The following is an 11,975-nucleotide window of genomic DNA, read 5'->3' as shown; positions in this document are numbered from 1 at the left end:
GAAAGTGTTTGTTTTCCTGAAGAGGAGTGTCCCATCAGCTTCGGGGCTCTGAAGGGGCCCAACTGCAGGACACAATAGGACAGGGAGAACAACAAAGCATGGAGCTGGAGCCAACTGAAAATGCAAAGAAACTAGACAGGCAGAACGGGATTATTCAAAGTGGTGTTGGAGCAGAGCATGGGGGTGGCTGTACCTCGCTGAAAACGCTGCTGTGATGACTGTAAACCAGAAGAATCTCGGTTTAGCCAAGAGCCAAGGGACAGCAGACGGAGCAGGCGGTGGGAGATAACCGGAGGGGGCTGGTGGGGCACGCGGTGCCCGGCTGCAGGAATGTCGCGGATGCAGTCCCGATTGGCTGCGCGCGGAGGAGTCAGCTTGCACGGGGGCTGATCAAAAAGTTCCCTCCTGCTTTCCAGAGTTGCTGTCTGAGCAGAGGCATCGGGCAGAGGAGGCCAGTCGCTCTAACGTTCCCCAGGAAAGCTACTTCAATGAAATGAGAAGGCTCCTCCATCCAAGGATATACTGCCAAGAACAGACACCGAGACGCTGTTTTCCTTCTTTTCTCTCCCAACTCCTACTGGAGTTGAACAGCTCTCACTTCTGGCATGCGTCTCATCTCTCAGGATACTATGTCACAGTATTCCACTAACTTTCTCTTGCTCCCCATACCAGAGTATCCTGTATTAGACTGCGTGCCCAACAAAATCATCAAGCTCGTGGTACTGGGTGGCAGTAGCGTTGGCAAGACAGGTAAGTCCACAGGTGTAGTTCCACGCTTTTTCTTGCTGCTTTATTTACGAGCTCATATGCAGCTCAGACAGTAGAACCAAGGCTGTAAAAACTCTTATCTGTTGCATTACTTTTTTTTTTTTTAAAGTGCACTGAATAATTTGTGAGGCAGATTTGCCGTAGCTCTGTGTGAACAGCCAACAGGAGGTGGCAGTTGAGAGGAGAGGGCACTTGTGTTAGTTGCTCCATACTCACAAATTATTCCACCTGGTCTTGTGCAAATTATTTAACTGTGTCTAAATTTCCACAGCCCAAAAATGGGGCTAATCATTTTTACTCTCCTGTTGCAAATGTTTTATGCTCTGTGTACAAATAACAATGTACAAGATGTGTCTTCCTGTATTATCCTTCAAGGGGGAGAAGAGGGTAAAGCAAGCACTATTGTATGGTACATGATTTCAGAAGTTATTAAGGCCAGATCTGTTTTACTACATCTGAGGTTCCACGGGACTCAAGTAAAATGTTTGATTGTTTTGGATTTGAAGCAGCCACATTTTCATCCTATTTTTAAATAGTTTGTTGAAGATAACTGCATAGTCAGTTTTACTTAATAGTGCTAAAGAGGTGACCTAGTATCTACTGTGAAAAAAAATGTTATTTTAAATGAAATCTATGATAGAGTTGCTTGCAGAACAAATCCTTTCGTTTAGGTATTAACTAAATGGTTTTGCAAATGATTAGGAATCTGCTAAGATGAAAGCACTACAGGAATATAAGTTACTGTTGCCACAACAGGATGTAATCAAGATCAAGAAAAAGGAAAATGTTCTCATCCAACAGTGTAAGAAAGCACACAGGTTAAGGTGAATAAGAAGGCCCAGGGTGCTGCAGCATGACCCACGTGTGCAGAATGCATGGAGTTTGTTAGTTGGATGTGATTAGGTATCACAAATGGGTTTCATGAGGAGGACTGAGGATTATTAAGGCTGGGAAGAACCATTGCATTCATCAGCCTCACTTATTATAAGACACAGAGGTCTTACATTTGGTATTGGGATTAGTTTCAGTTTACTGACTTGTTACTCTTTTTCTAAACTATTTCAAACCAAAGGTCAGATTGTTATACCTGCAATCCCAACAAACAAACCTCCGTATCCTACACTGAATAGCCACACTGAATCTAAGTTGCAAAAAACTCTGCATCAGGTATAACAGTCTGGCCCCAGATCTTTTCCTGTGAGTGCTGAGAGAAGCATTTGCAGAATAATCTTTGAGCAATTCAGAGATTAACTTGGTTTCATATTATACTAACTTTTCCAGTAAGATATTATGTGTTCTGCAAAGATTGATTTTGGTTCACGTTAAAGGCCCATATTTTTTTCATTGTTTTACAGCCCTGGTTGTGCGCTTTCTCACAAAGAGATTTATTGGAGACTATGAAGCTAATACTGGTGAGTCTGCTTTCTACTGCAGTACTGCAGATAGCTTGAAATGTACTCTATTTTGTGACTGGTGCATATTACAGGAAAGCCAAGCAGTGTTAGATGTCCATAAGGTGCATATTTTCAGTTAATAGCCTCAAGCTATGAAAGCAGTAAATCAAAGCTTCATTATTTATGATCCTTTTAGCTATTTTTTTCCAAACTTGATGGAAAAGGATCAGAATAAAAGGTTTGCTTGGGGACATACCTACACTAAAATGCAGACTCAAGGAACAACGTGCCTATTGACAAAACCACAGAAACCCAATGCTGCTCTCTCTGCAAGCCCAGAGAAGCCAGAGGAATTCCAAAGTGCGTAAAAGGCACTTCAGATCCTTTTTTCAGTGGCTTTTATGACAAGGCAGATTTCCAAATTGAAATCTTCTTTTTGTAAGATAAGCAAAGTGACCATACAAGCTGCTTATTTCTTGTTTATTCCTGACACCTCAGAGGATGTGTTCGTGTGAACTGTTTAATTCACAGCCTCTATTCCAAGGAAGTGCCAACTGTATTGGCCAGTGTTGTAGAAAGGATCTATGTACACCATGCTCATACCTACTAGCACATCCCCAAAATAGGCCACCTCACAGTTTTTGCTAAAGGACAGGATTCTAAGCAGTGATCGCTTCACTTTGGAGATGCATACTGAATTTAGAATAATGAGTTAGGAAAGGAGATGTCAGTACAAGACACCTTTGATCTCTGCCTGTCTGATGAAATACAATCTGAAAAGCTCCTCCTTACAGCTCCCTCTCACTGACCCTAAGTAACCTTGATGGTTGACTGCCCTATTTCTCTCTCTTCTCTTTCATCTCTTCTATGGGAGACTGTACATCAAGTTAGACTTCTGAGCTTTGCAATGGATTGCTGCCAGAGACATTGCTGAGAACCACATGCTTTTCTCATTAAGCTACCAGCCCAACAGCCATGCTGTAGATGAAAGAAATATGCCAGAAATAAGAAACAGGTGGCAGTGTATTTGTGATCATTCAACCATGCTTCTCCTTCAACTGAGTATAAGGCAGAGCACAGTCAGTATCTGAAAGTACCTGCTCCTTTTTGTGCAGTGCATTACAGAATAGGAAAAGTAACATTGTCTGGTCTTGGTTCACGGTTGGGTAGTATCTCCCCTTAAAACAGTATCTTTTCCGCTTAAAATCTGGTCTGTTTTTAAAAAAAAAAATCTTAGAAGGGCTAGATCACCTCAGTCAGTATTAAAGCATAATATGATAATGTTGGCTTCAGCTGCAAACTTTGCCATACTAAATTCCCATGTATTGCAAATGTTCCTGTGAGCTAATTCTTTTTCACTGGAATAAAAAGACCTGTTCCGTGGAACCAAAGATGAATTTCAGAAGTGATGGCATTATTGTCACTGACTGACTGACTTCCCTCTTAATCTGAATTCCATACTCTGAATTCCCTCCAATAGATGGGATTTCTCTGTGTTTGAGATGAAGTGCCTTGTTTTAGATGCTGCAGTGACAATTGCATTTGGATAAGGCTGAAAGGCGATAGAATACAGCTGTGGATATAGCATTTCTTCACATATCCATGTATCTTGTATTAAGTCCTCAAGAAAACTGATGATGGCATCAGTCTCTGAAGCTGTCCTTATCACAACCACAGATAGTTCATAAGATCAAAACTTAAGTTTTAATTGTCACTTAACCCGCACTCCAGTAACAAAATAAAGTTCAAACCCAGAATAGCAATGGTTTTATTAGAGCTGGATCAGTCCTAAATGGTTTGAACTAGCACTTGGCCCTGAATATGTGTCATTCAGAACCAGAAGTCAGATTCAAAATGTCCAGTCTTTGGGGATTTCAACCAAACTTTGTACGGCTAAGGTCACACAAATCCCAAAGAGCAACTGGGTGATTTGTATATAGTCACTTACTCTGCATCCAAAACTAGAATGCTTTCCTTTTTTAAAAGCTTTCAGAAAACTGCAATAGGAAACAGCTCACTCCTTTTACAGACAACACCTGGATATCCTGGTTTGAGATTAAGAATATATGCAGTCCACATTTTAATAAGTTAACAATATGGATTGAAAACCTGAATGGGATTTATGCACCCCACTTTGACTATTTGATTCAATATAAAGTGCCACCTTTCCCAGGTACCATCCTAGGAACACATTTAAAACATCCTTTACTTAAGTAACCAGCCACACAGCCACTCTGGTGCCATTCACTTTTCTATAACCAACTACCTACCATAAGCCTCAAAAATCTGGATTTTGACAGCTCCACTTTGCCTTTATGTACTCTTTCTTTGCTACAGTCACTCACTCTCATAATCTTACTTTTCCCCCAGGTGCATTGTATTCAAGGAAGTTCACCATAGATGGGGAACAGATCTCTCTGCAGGTGCAGGATACTCCCTTTGTTTCATTGGAGGTAAAACATCTGCTCAGTGCATTAGTGCTTTACCACACAATTCTTGTCTCTTGTTTGTTGCCAGCACTTCCATCTGTAACTCACTCCACTTACTGGCAGAAAAATACCTGGGCTCAAACCCAAATGAAGACTAATGGGGTACCTTAAGCCCCACCAAAATGAGCCCTTGAAAAGGTTACATCAGGCTCCTTTAAGAGTAAATAAAAATTAACATAAATCCATTTCAAACACATTACTGCATCCCAAGCCTAAATAGCAGTAAAATCCTAATCTGGCTTGTTCCTGCCAACTACCTAATAATTTTATTTCCTGTCAAATGGTTTCTGTCCCTGCATGGCAGAAAACCCACCTGCCTAGAGGCCCAGCTGACTCAGACCATTCCACAGACCCAGAATCTGCCTTCTCTAGAAAGCTGTTTCTTTCCAAAGGGACAGGCCTCCAAGCAGTTGTATTTCCAAGTAGGGTGCTTTTCTGTGGTTTCCGTAGGTGTGTGATTTAAATTGTTTCATTAATTCCTTATTTTTAAGGTGTTAGCATTTATCCACACCCCTCTTTCTATCAGTATTTTAGATATTTTAGATTTAATATTTGACTAGGAACCTGTTTCTAGAAATATTTTTCCAAGCAGGATTTAAGATTAAGATGTCTTTTTTTTTTTTTTTGGAAGATCTGCTTCACATGTGGAACAAGAGGGTGAAAGTAGTGTCAAAGCAGCAGGAAATGCAATGAACTTTATTTTTACATGAATGGTGGAAATCTCATGAGGGTAATAATTCCTATAGAATAACCGAGAAATCATGATAAGATTAGGTATGCTCTTGTCACCATCAAACCTAAAGTTCTAGGTTTGGCCTTAACCTCAGCCTAAGCTGAGACTTGGCCAAAGATATGTCTGGATGGGAACCCCACCTTCACCCATCCTCTTTCAGGCTAGCCCTGCAGAGCTTTATATACAGTGTTTTGTCTGCACAGACCCATGTGTGCATGGGTTCATTTCTGTGCTGTAGACCTGCTTTATCCTGAGTTTACAGGACAGGCTAAGCAAAGCTCCCACAGCCTCAGTTTCCATTTCCATCTTCTCTGATGACTGGAAGTAGATTTAAGGGGAAAACTTTGACAAAGTTCCGCGCTCTTTGCTGCTGCTGGGGGTGCACAGAGCAGAGGAGAGGACCCCTCGTTTACTCTGGACACTAAAAAGCAAACAAAAGCTGCTATGGAAGCCCTCCAAATATTCAAGTGGGACTTAAAAGTACAAAGGCCCTGTGCCAGCTTGCTCAGAGAGGACAGGCAAAGAGCAGCTGTGGGTGGTGATTAGGTACAATTGGGACTGCCTGATAAACACTTAACAAAGGGAATCCCCTCTCTCTTCTGTCCCAGTGGAGAAAGGAGGGCGTGAAAGAATTTAATTCCCTCTTTCACACCAGATATGTTTATTTTCTAATTTCCCTGTTTTAAGACTGTGCACTATAGTTCTGTGACTGTAGCCAGAGGTCCGCAAAATTTAGTAATGCCAACAGCTGAGGTTTCTTAGTTAGCAATGATTTTTATTTAGTTAGGAAGGAGCTTCATTTTCTTTGTCCCAGTCAAAGGTCTGTCTTGTTTCAGTAGTTCCCAGAGACACACTTATCTTGGACTGTATGTCTGTTTGCATCAAATGATGTATCTGAAATAATTTGAAGGAACTGTTCCTTAACAGGCCTTGCTAAGACTGAGAATAGGTTGGATTTTCTGTTAAAATCCTTAAGGAAGAGAATTTCTTACACTCTGCAGGCTGAGTATAGTGTTTCTGGAGGAACTCATGTGGAATCACTCGGGATTCCAGCCACGCTGGAAATGTTAATATTTAAGAGAGAAACAGAAGCAAACAGATAACTGGTTTTGTTAGGTGATTCATCACTGCTTGGTCTACACATGGCAAATGACAGTGTGTTTCAAAATTCATTCTAGAGCAGAGATTTCCATTTTAAAAGTAGCCCATTAGCCTTTGATTTTCCTGAATAAAGCATTCCGTTGGGGATTATCCGTAGGTCTCACTACTGGGTGGGCCTAGCTGGAGTAACTGAGAATTTCTGCTCATTAAGGCTCTCTGAATGTACACCTTCTCCAAAAACATTTTCAAACGCTTGCCAGAGCAATTAGTTCTTTTTCTCCATGAAAGGAGTTTGCTGGTGAAAAGAGGCTAGCAGGACATGAAGGCTGGCTAATTATCTACAGATTGGATACAACCCAGACACCAACAGTGCAAATTGCCCTTCTTCCCACAGCCTGCCCTGTCCTGGTTTGAGTTTGCTCTCATTAACCTTATAAACAAGGCTGCTAGGAAGGATCGCTCTTCATTCCATGTGCAACTCTGTTGGGTTTTTGGGTTTGAGGGTTTTGAGGAGGGAAAGGAGTGATAAGAGCATCTGTTAAACCATTTCACTGCTAACAGGATTTAGCATTACTGTAAGCAGGCAAGGGCAAAGAACTACTAGGTATGATAAGCCCATGTCTCTATGGGCAATATTGAAATATTTGCAAAGGGCAGTGAGTTAGCAGAACTCCTGTTGAAAGCCGTAAGCCTAATTTATACTCTGAGCCTTCAGAAATCCTGCTTCTTTCTCCTCACCTTGACCCTTGACAGTAGTCCTTTTTTTATTGTTTGATCTATCATAAACGAACTGATCAGTTTTAATCATTCTTTTCCACCACTGTTTCCTGAAGTTAGGCTTTATGATTCATATTTAGGTGTCTAAATAAAAGTGATCTGTTTCGAGAGATTGCTGAGCACATGCAAATTCTGTTAAAATGAATGTGAATGGCAGATACATGTTCTATAGATAGATAATGGAACATAAGTTCTAATAGTCTTACTGAAGTTGATGAAGTTTTCTTGAATAGAATTTAGCAATAATAATAATAAAAGTTTGAGCTCCCCCTAAAATGCACAAAAGCCTCTAATTCCTACCAATTTCATCAAGAGCTGAATACTGAATATGCTTAGTGCCTTGATGGATATGAAAGAAATTACAAAGTTCCAGAAAGCCTGTAATAGTGACAGGAATGTCAGTTCTTACAAACCAAGCATACTGGCAATAACTGCAGAGTGATCTCCCTATCTGGTTGGGTTGCACACCAGCATGGATAAGAGTAGTGGATTAGCTGAAAATAGCTTCATCTTGAAAAGTGAGCTGATCCCTCTTCCAGCCCCACAGCATTGTATTCGGTTTTATATTCCCAACAGTGGTGATTGCTATGGCTGTCCGAGTAGGAGTGGTGGTAATGGACTGAACAAACAAAAGAATAATACAAATGCAATGCTGCTCTACAAATGAGCAATAAGATTTCACCTCATTTTTGGTTCCAATAATAGGTTATTTGTAACAAATGGCTTTTTTGAAGTAACTTTGCCTTTGACTATCTGGAGACCTACATGGCAGAAAAACCTGTCAGACTTCACCAAACACAGTTAGTGAGAATCCCCATGCATGGAGACATTGAATGCAGGATTGGAAAAAGCCCTGAAAAAACACTTTGGGGGACAACCGTTTGCTTGCAGTAGTGTGACTAGCCTGCTGAATTTTATAATGCTCTTACCATTCCCATCACAATTTTATCCACAGTAAAATCACGGGTTTCTGTCACACTGGTTTAGTACAACAGAATACAGAACAAACTTTTCAATATCAGTATTTTGGTTGTTTAATTTTTAACCACTTTGCTCTGAGCCCTCTCTACTCCACATTAATGCTTACCTGTAATATGTTACTGACACAGTGGAAATTTCTCCTCTGTCTGGTACATTCCTCGGCAGTCAGAGGTGTCTGCCTGTACACCAAGAAACAGCCACACATTAAAACAAAGCTGCGAGTAGCTAACAGTGCTGTTTGACTGTTTGCTCTGTCTGCTCCCTATTCTCAGTTTTCTAATCTCACACCTCTTGGTTTTGACGGCAGGATGACACTGACAGCATATGCTGCCAAGAGCAGATAAACCGTTCAATCTACTGGGCAGATGGCTTCGTTTTTGTTTACTCCATCACAGACTATGAGAGCTACCGAGTCATCCGTCCCCTACACCAGCACATCCGCAAGATTCACCCAAATGCTAACATTCCCCTGCTTCTGATGGCGAACAAAGGAGACCTCCTGCGAGCCAGGCAGGTGTCCTCCAAAGAAGGGCTCCAGCTGGCCAGTGAACTGGGAGGTACTTACTATGAAGTCTCAGCCCGGGAGAACTGTGAGGGAGTGCATGAAGCCTTCCAGCAGCTTTGCCAGGAGGTCAGCAGGATAATTGGGAGCTGCAATGGAGAGAAACGAAGAGGCCTCCACCTTGTCCGACCCAAGTCTCCAAATATGCAGGACTTAAAGAGACGTTTGAAACAGGCTCTGACTTCCAAAGGGAAATCTGCCACTACACTTTGACATAGCCTACAGAAATTGTTTTCCACAGCCCTGAAAAAAAGGCAAGAAAATAAGCTGGTAATAAGGGGCATCGCCGAAATTCAGCAATCAGGTTGTGTGAGAGGCCTTTTGATTTTGTCTTTACATCTTCCTTAAAAATCCCATGTTCATTCAGCAAAGGAACTGACAGAATTTGTTCTTAGGGGCAAGAATTTAGAAACTGTGATTTAAAAAATAGATTGTCCCAAATTATTTCCTTTTTGAAAAGGACACAGTCAAATAGTTTAAGCTTAAAATGTGGATTTTATTAATAAAAATACTTAAATCCCACTTTTAAGAGAAGAGACTTATCTTGGGGATGATTGTATTCCAAACATAGGCAACAAGCTATAGCAAGACATGAGGAAAGCAATCTGGGCTATACTGAGCAAGAAAAAATTACCAAATTTGCTTAGTCACAAGATTGGAAAATAAAGGCAAAAAGTAAATGAAGAGCACAAATAGTGAAAAGCAGTAACTGAAAGCTTTTAAATTGCAGCTTTGAAAGTGTTCTCAGCAACCTGGTGAGAGATTTGTTCATATGCAAGCTTCGCCTTAGTGTCTCTTTAAAGGGAGGGTTGGTTTTTTTTAAATCACTATTTTTTCAGATTATTTTTCTTTAAACACGTTGACTGTTTCTGAAAGTGTTTATATGGGCAAAATACATACTTATAGCAGCATTTTGTAGTCAGTTTCTCAATGGCATACTTCTCATTTTCCTGTAGCTTTCCTACATGGTAATGAGAGAGGAAGAAACAGAGAAGGGTGGTTTAAAACCTGCAAAAAAATGGACTGTGTTAATCAAGAGCAAGGAGGTGACCTAAAACTATGTAATTTTTTTTCTTTCAAACTAGTTAGGTTTCAAGTTCAAGATGCTGTTTTAAAGAAACAAGGCCTTTGCATAAAGTATATTTAATTAATCAGATTTTTTTAAATCACTTAATTTTTTTTAAGAAGAAAACGGTTTATGATGCCTGAAATTTCTGGCTTCAGGAATTCGTCAATTTGTTATTTGCCTTAAGAACAGACTTTATCAATACCTCGCAATGCATCCAAATCACCAGTCTATCAACACATATTTCACTGGCAGCATCTCAAAGCATTGTGTCTCAGCAAGTACAAAGGGATTTGAAGCTGTATCCTGTGAGCTGGCCTGTTTTATGGTAGCAATAACAACGACCGAAACATCCATCATTCTAGTCTCAATTACAGTGGAAAGAAACTGGGTTGGACCATGTAAAAGTCATGATGCAACAATCTTCTTTAAACAGACCATATGAGCAATTCACAGGACCATGAAATGAAGTAAAGCTCAATGATTTGCACTCAGGAATACAGAAGGGGAAAACCCTGGTCTGATGGATTTAGAAAAATATGCCCAGCTGCAGTTTCAGCTGTCAATACTGAGCTAAATCAACATTTTACTCATTATGAGCAGCAAATAGCTCAGGGCTTGAAAATGTATTTTCTATTTTTCTTATCCCTGTGTTAGACAACTCTAGCCATGATTTTCTTTATCACTTGGATTTGCTCTATCTACAGCTCACTTTCTGTTTTATTTATTGTTTTCCACAGCTGGTCATCTGAGAATGTCTTTTGTTCTGATTAATTTAAAATTCTTCTATTCACACAAAAGAACTGCACCTTTTTTTAAAATTAGTTTCAAGTAGTAGTAGGAAGGGAAAAGGAAAATTAGATCATCCAAACAGGGACTCAATATCAGAGGATTTCTACTTTAGCTTATGGTTAAGTAACAATTTCATGTTTGAGCCGTGTCATTATTCATTGCAGGCACTTTGGTATGACATTTATTAGCATAGAATTGCAGTATTTTAAATTACTAATACCATAGCTCAAATATTGAATCTAAAGATTCAATAACATGAAATAGAGCAGTTTGTGAGACACAAACTGAAAATTGTTTACATTGGAAAAATAATCACTGATTTTGAATAACAATTCAATATTTTACTATCCCAGTATTGTATAACAATGGCTAAATTTGCTGAAGACAATTTGCTGACAACATTTGTTTTCATAAAAGCCTAAGAGAATTAGGTATTCTAGCTTGTTAAATTTGTTTGCAACTTACTCTTTCAGATCGATTCCTTTCTTATTTGGGAAGAATGTTCAACAATTTTCAAACCTGTCAGTGTTTTATTTTTAACAGTGATTAATAAAAACATGCAAGGTCTTTCCTGAGTGCTGTATAAAATGGCTCCTTTATATCTCACATCTTTAAATGTTCCTTGTTTATACTAGACTAAAAATATATTTTTTTCCCCTTCTTATAACCGTATAGACCCTGTATACACAAGTATTCCTACATTTGTACTCCTACAAAAGTAAGTATTCCCACATTCCTGCGGCACTAGTGGGGGAAAAAAAGAGTCTACATTTTAACTAAGGCCAAAAAATATTGAAACATTTAAGTCTTCTCCTAAATGCTAACATGTGGCAAACATTTATTCTGCTACAGAAACTTTAGTATTTCCTTTGTTCATTGACCAACAATACAAATCCTGTACTAGCTTTGATACTGGTTTTAAGCCAGGACATACCATCTACAGAACACAATAGAGCTCAGCAGTGTTATTAGCAGTGCAGTACTCAAGCACCAGAACAATCCACTGCACCGCTGAAGCTAAGCAAGGCTGAGGAAGGAGAATGGTAGCATGAAAAGCAGGGAGAAGAGAATGCTATAGAATTAAGTGCCTAAAAATAATCATGTAAAAATCAAAGATTAGTCATGTAAAACCTGATCCTGAATTAGAATCTTCAGGCTGCCAGGGAAAAACATGTATTCTACTGAAGGTTTAAAATTAAACCTCTAGAGAGAAGGTACTTGACATTAAGTTAAAAGCAAAAAGGAAAAAAAGTTCTGAGAGTGGGGGTTTTTTTGAATGTCAAGGCAAATTCTCTTCTCAGTTGTACTGGTT

The 11,975-nt window shown here is 39.7% G+C and overlaps 1 protein-coding gene across 1 annotated transcript; it reads left to right on the top strand.

Moving 5' to 3' along the window:
- LOC102045805 (ras-like protein family member 11A-like) lies at positions 1–11,238 on the top strand. Its single transcript, XM_005441933.3, has 4 exons — positions 1–750; positions 2,124–2,180; positions 4,533–4,615; positions 8,551–11,238. The coding sequence occupies exons 1-4, from the start codon at positions 606–608 to the stop codon at positions 9,016–9,018; spliced, it is 753 nt and encodes a 250-aa protein (XP_005441990.1). The 5' UTR covers positions 1–605; the 3' UTR covers positions 9,019–11,238.
- Positions 11,239–11,975: the final 737 nt, after the last annotated feature.

The sequence above is a fragment of the Falco cherrug genome, chromosome 15 (genome assembly GCF_023634085.1).
Source record: "Falco cherrug isolate bFalChe1 chromosome 15, bFalChe1.pri, whole genome shotgun sequence".
NCBI classification, from domain to species: domain Eukaryota; kingdom Metazoa; phylum Chordata; class Aves; order Falconiformes; family Falconidae; genus Falco; species Falco cherrug.
Note: the sequence above shows the minus strand (reverse complement) of the source record. Positions and strands in the feature narration are given on the sequence as shown.

Bases quoted from the DNA above. Each gene is read 5' to 3' on its own strand.
- LOC102045805 (XM_005441933.3), top strand. From the start codon at position 606: ATGCGTCTCATCTCTCAGGATACTATGTCACAGTATTCCACTAACTTT. The intron at 751-2,123 runs GTAAGTCCACAG...ATTGTTTTACAG, and splicing joins CAGTAGCGTTGGCAAGACAG to CCCTGGTTGTGCGCTTTCTC. The intron at 4,616-8,550 runs GTAAAACATCTG...TTTTGACGGCAG, and splicing joins CTCCCTTTGTTTCATTGGAG to GATGACACTGACAGCATATG.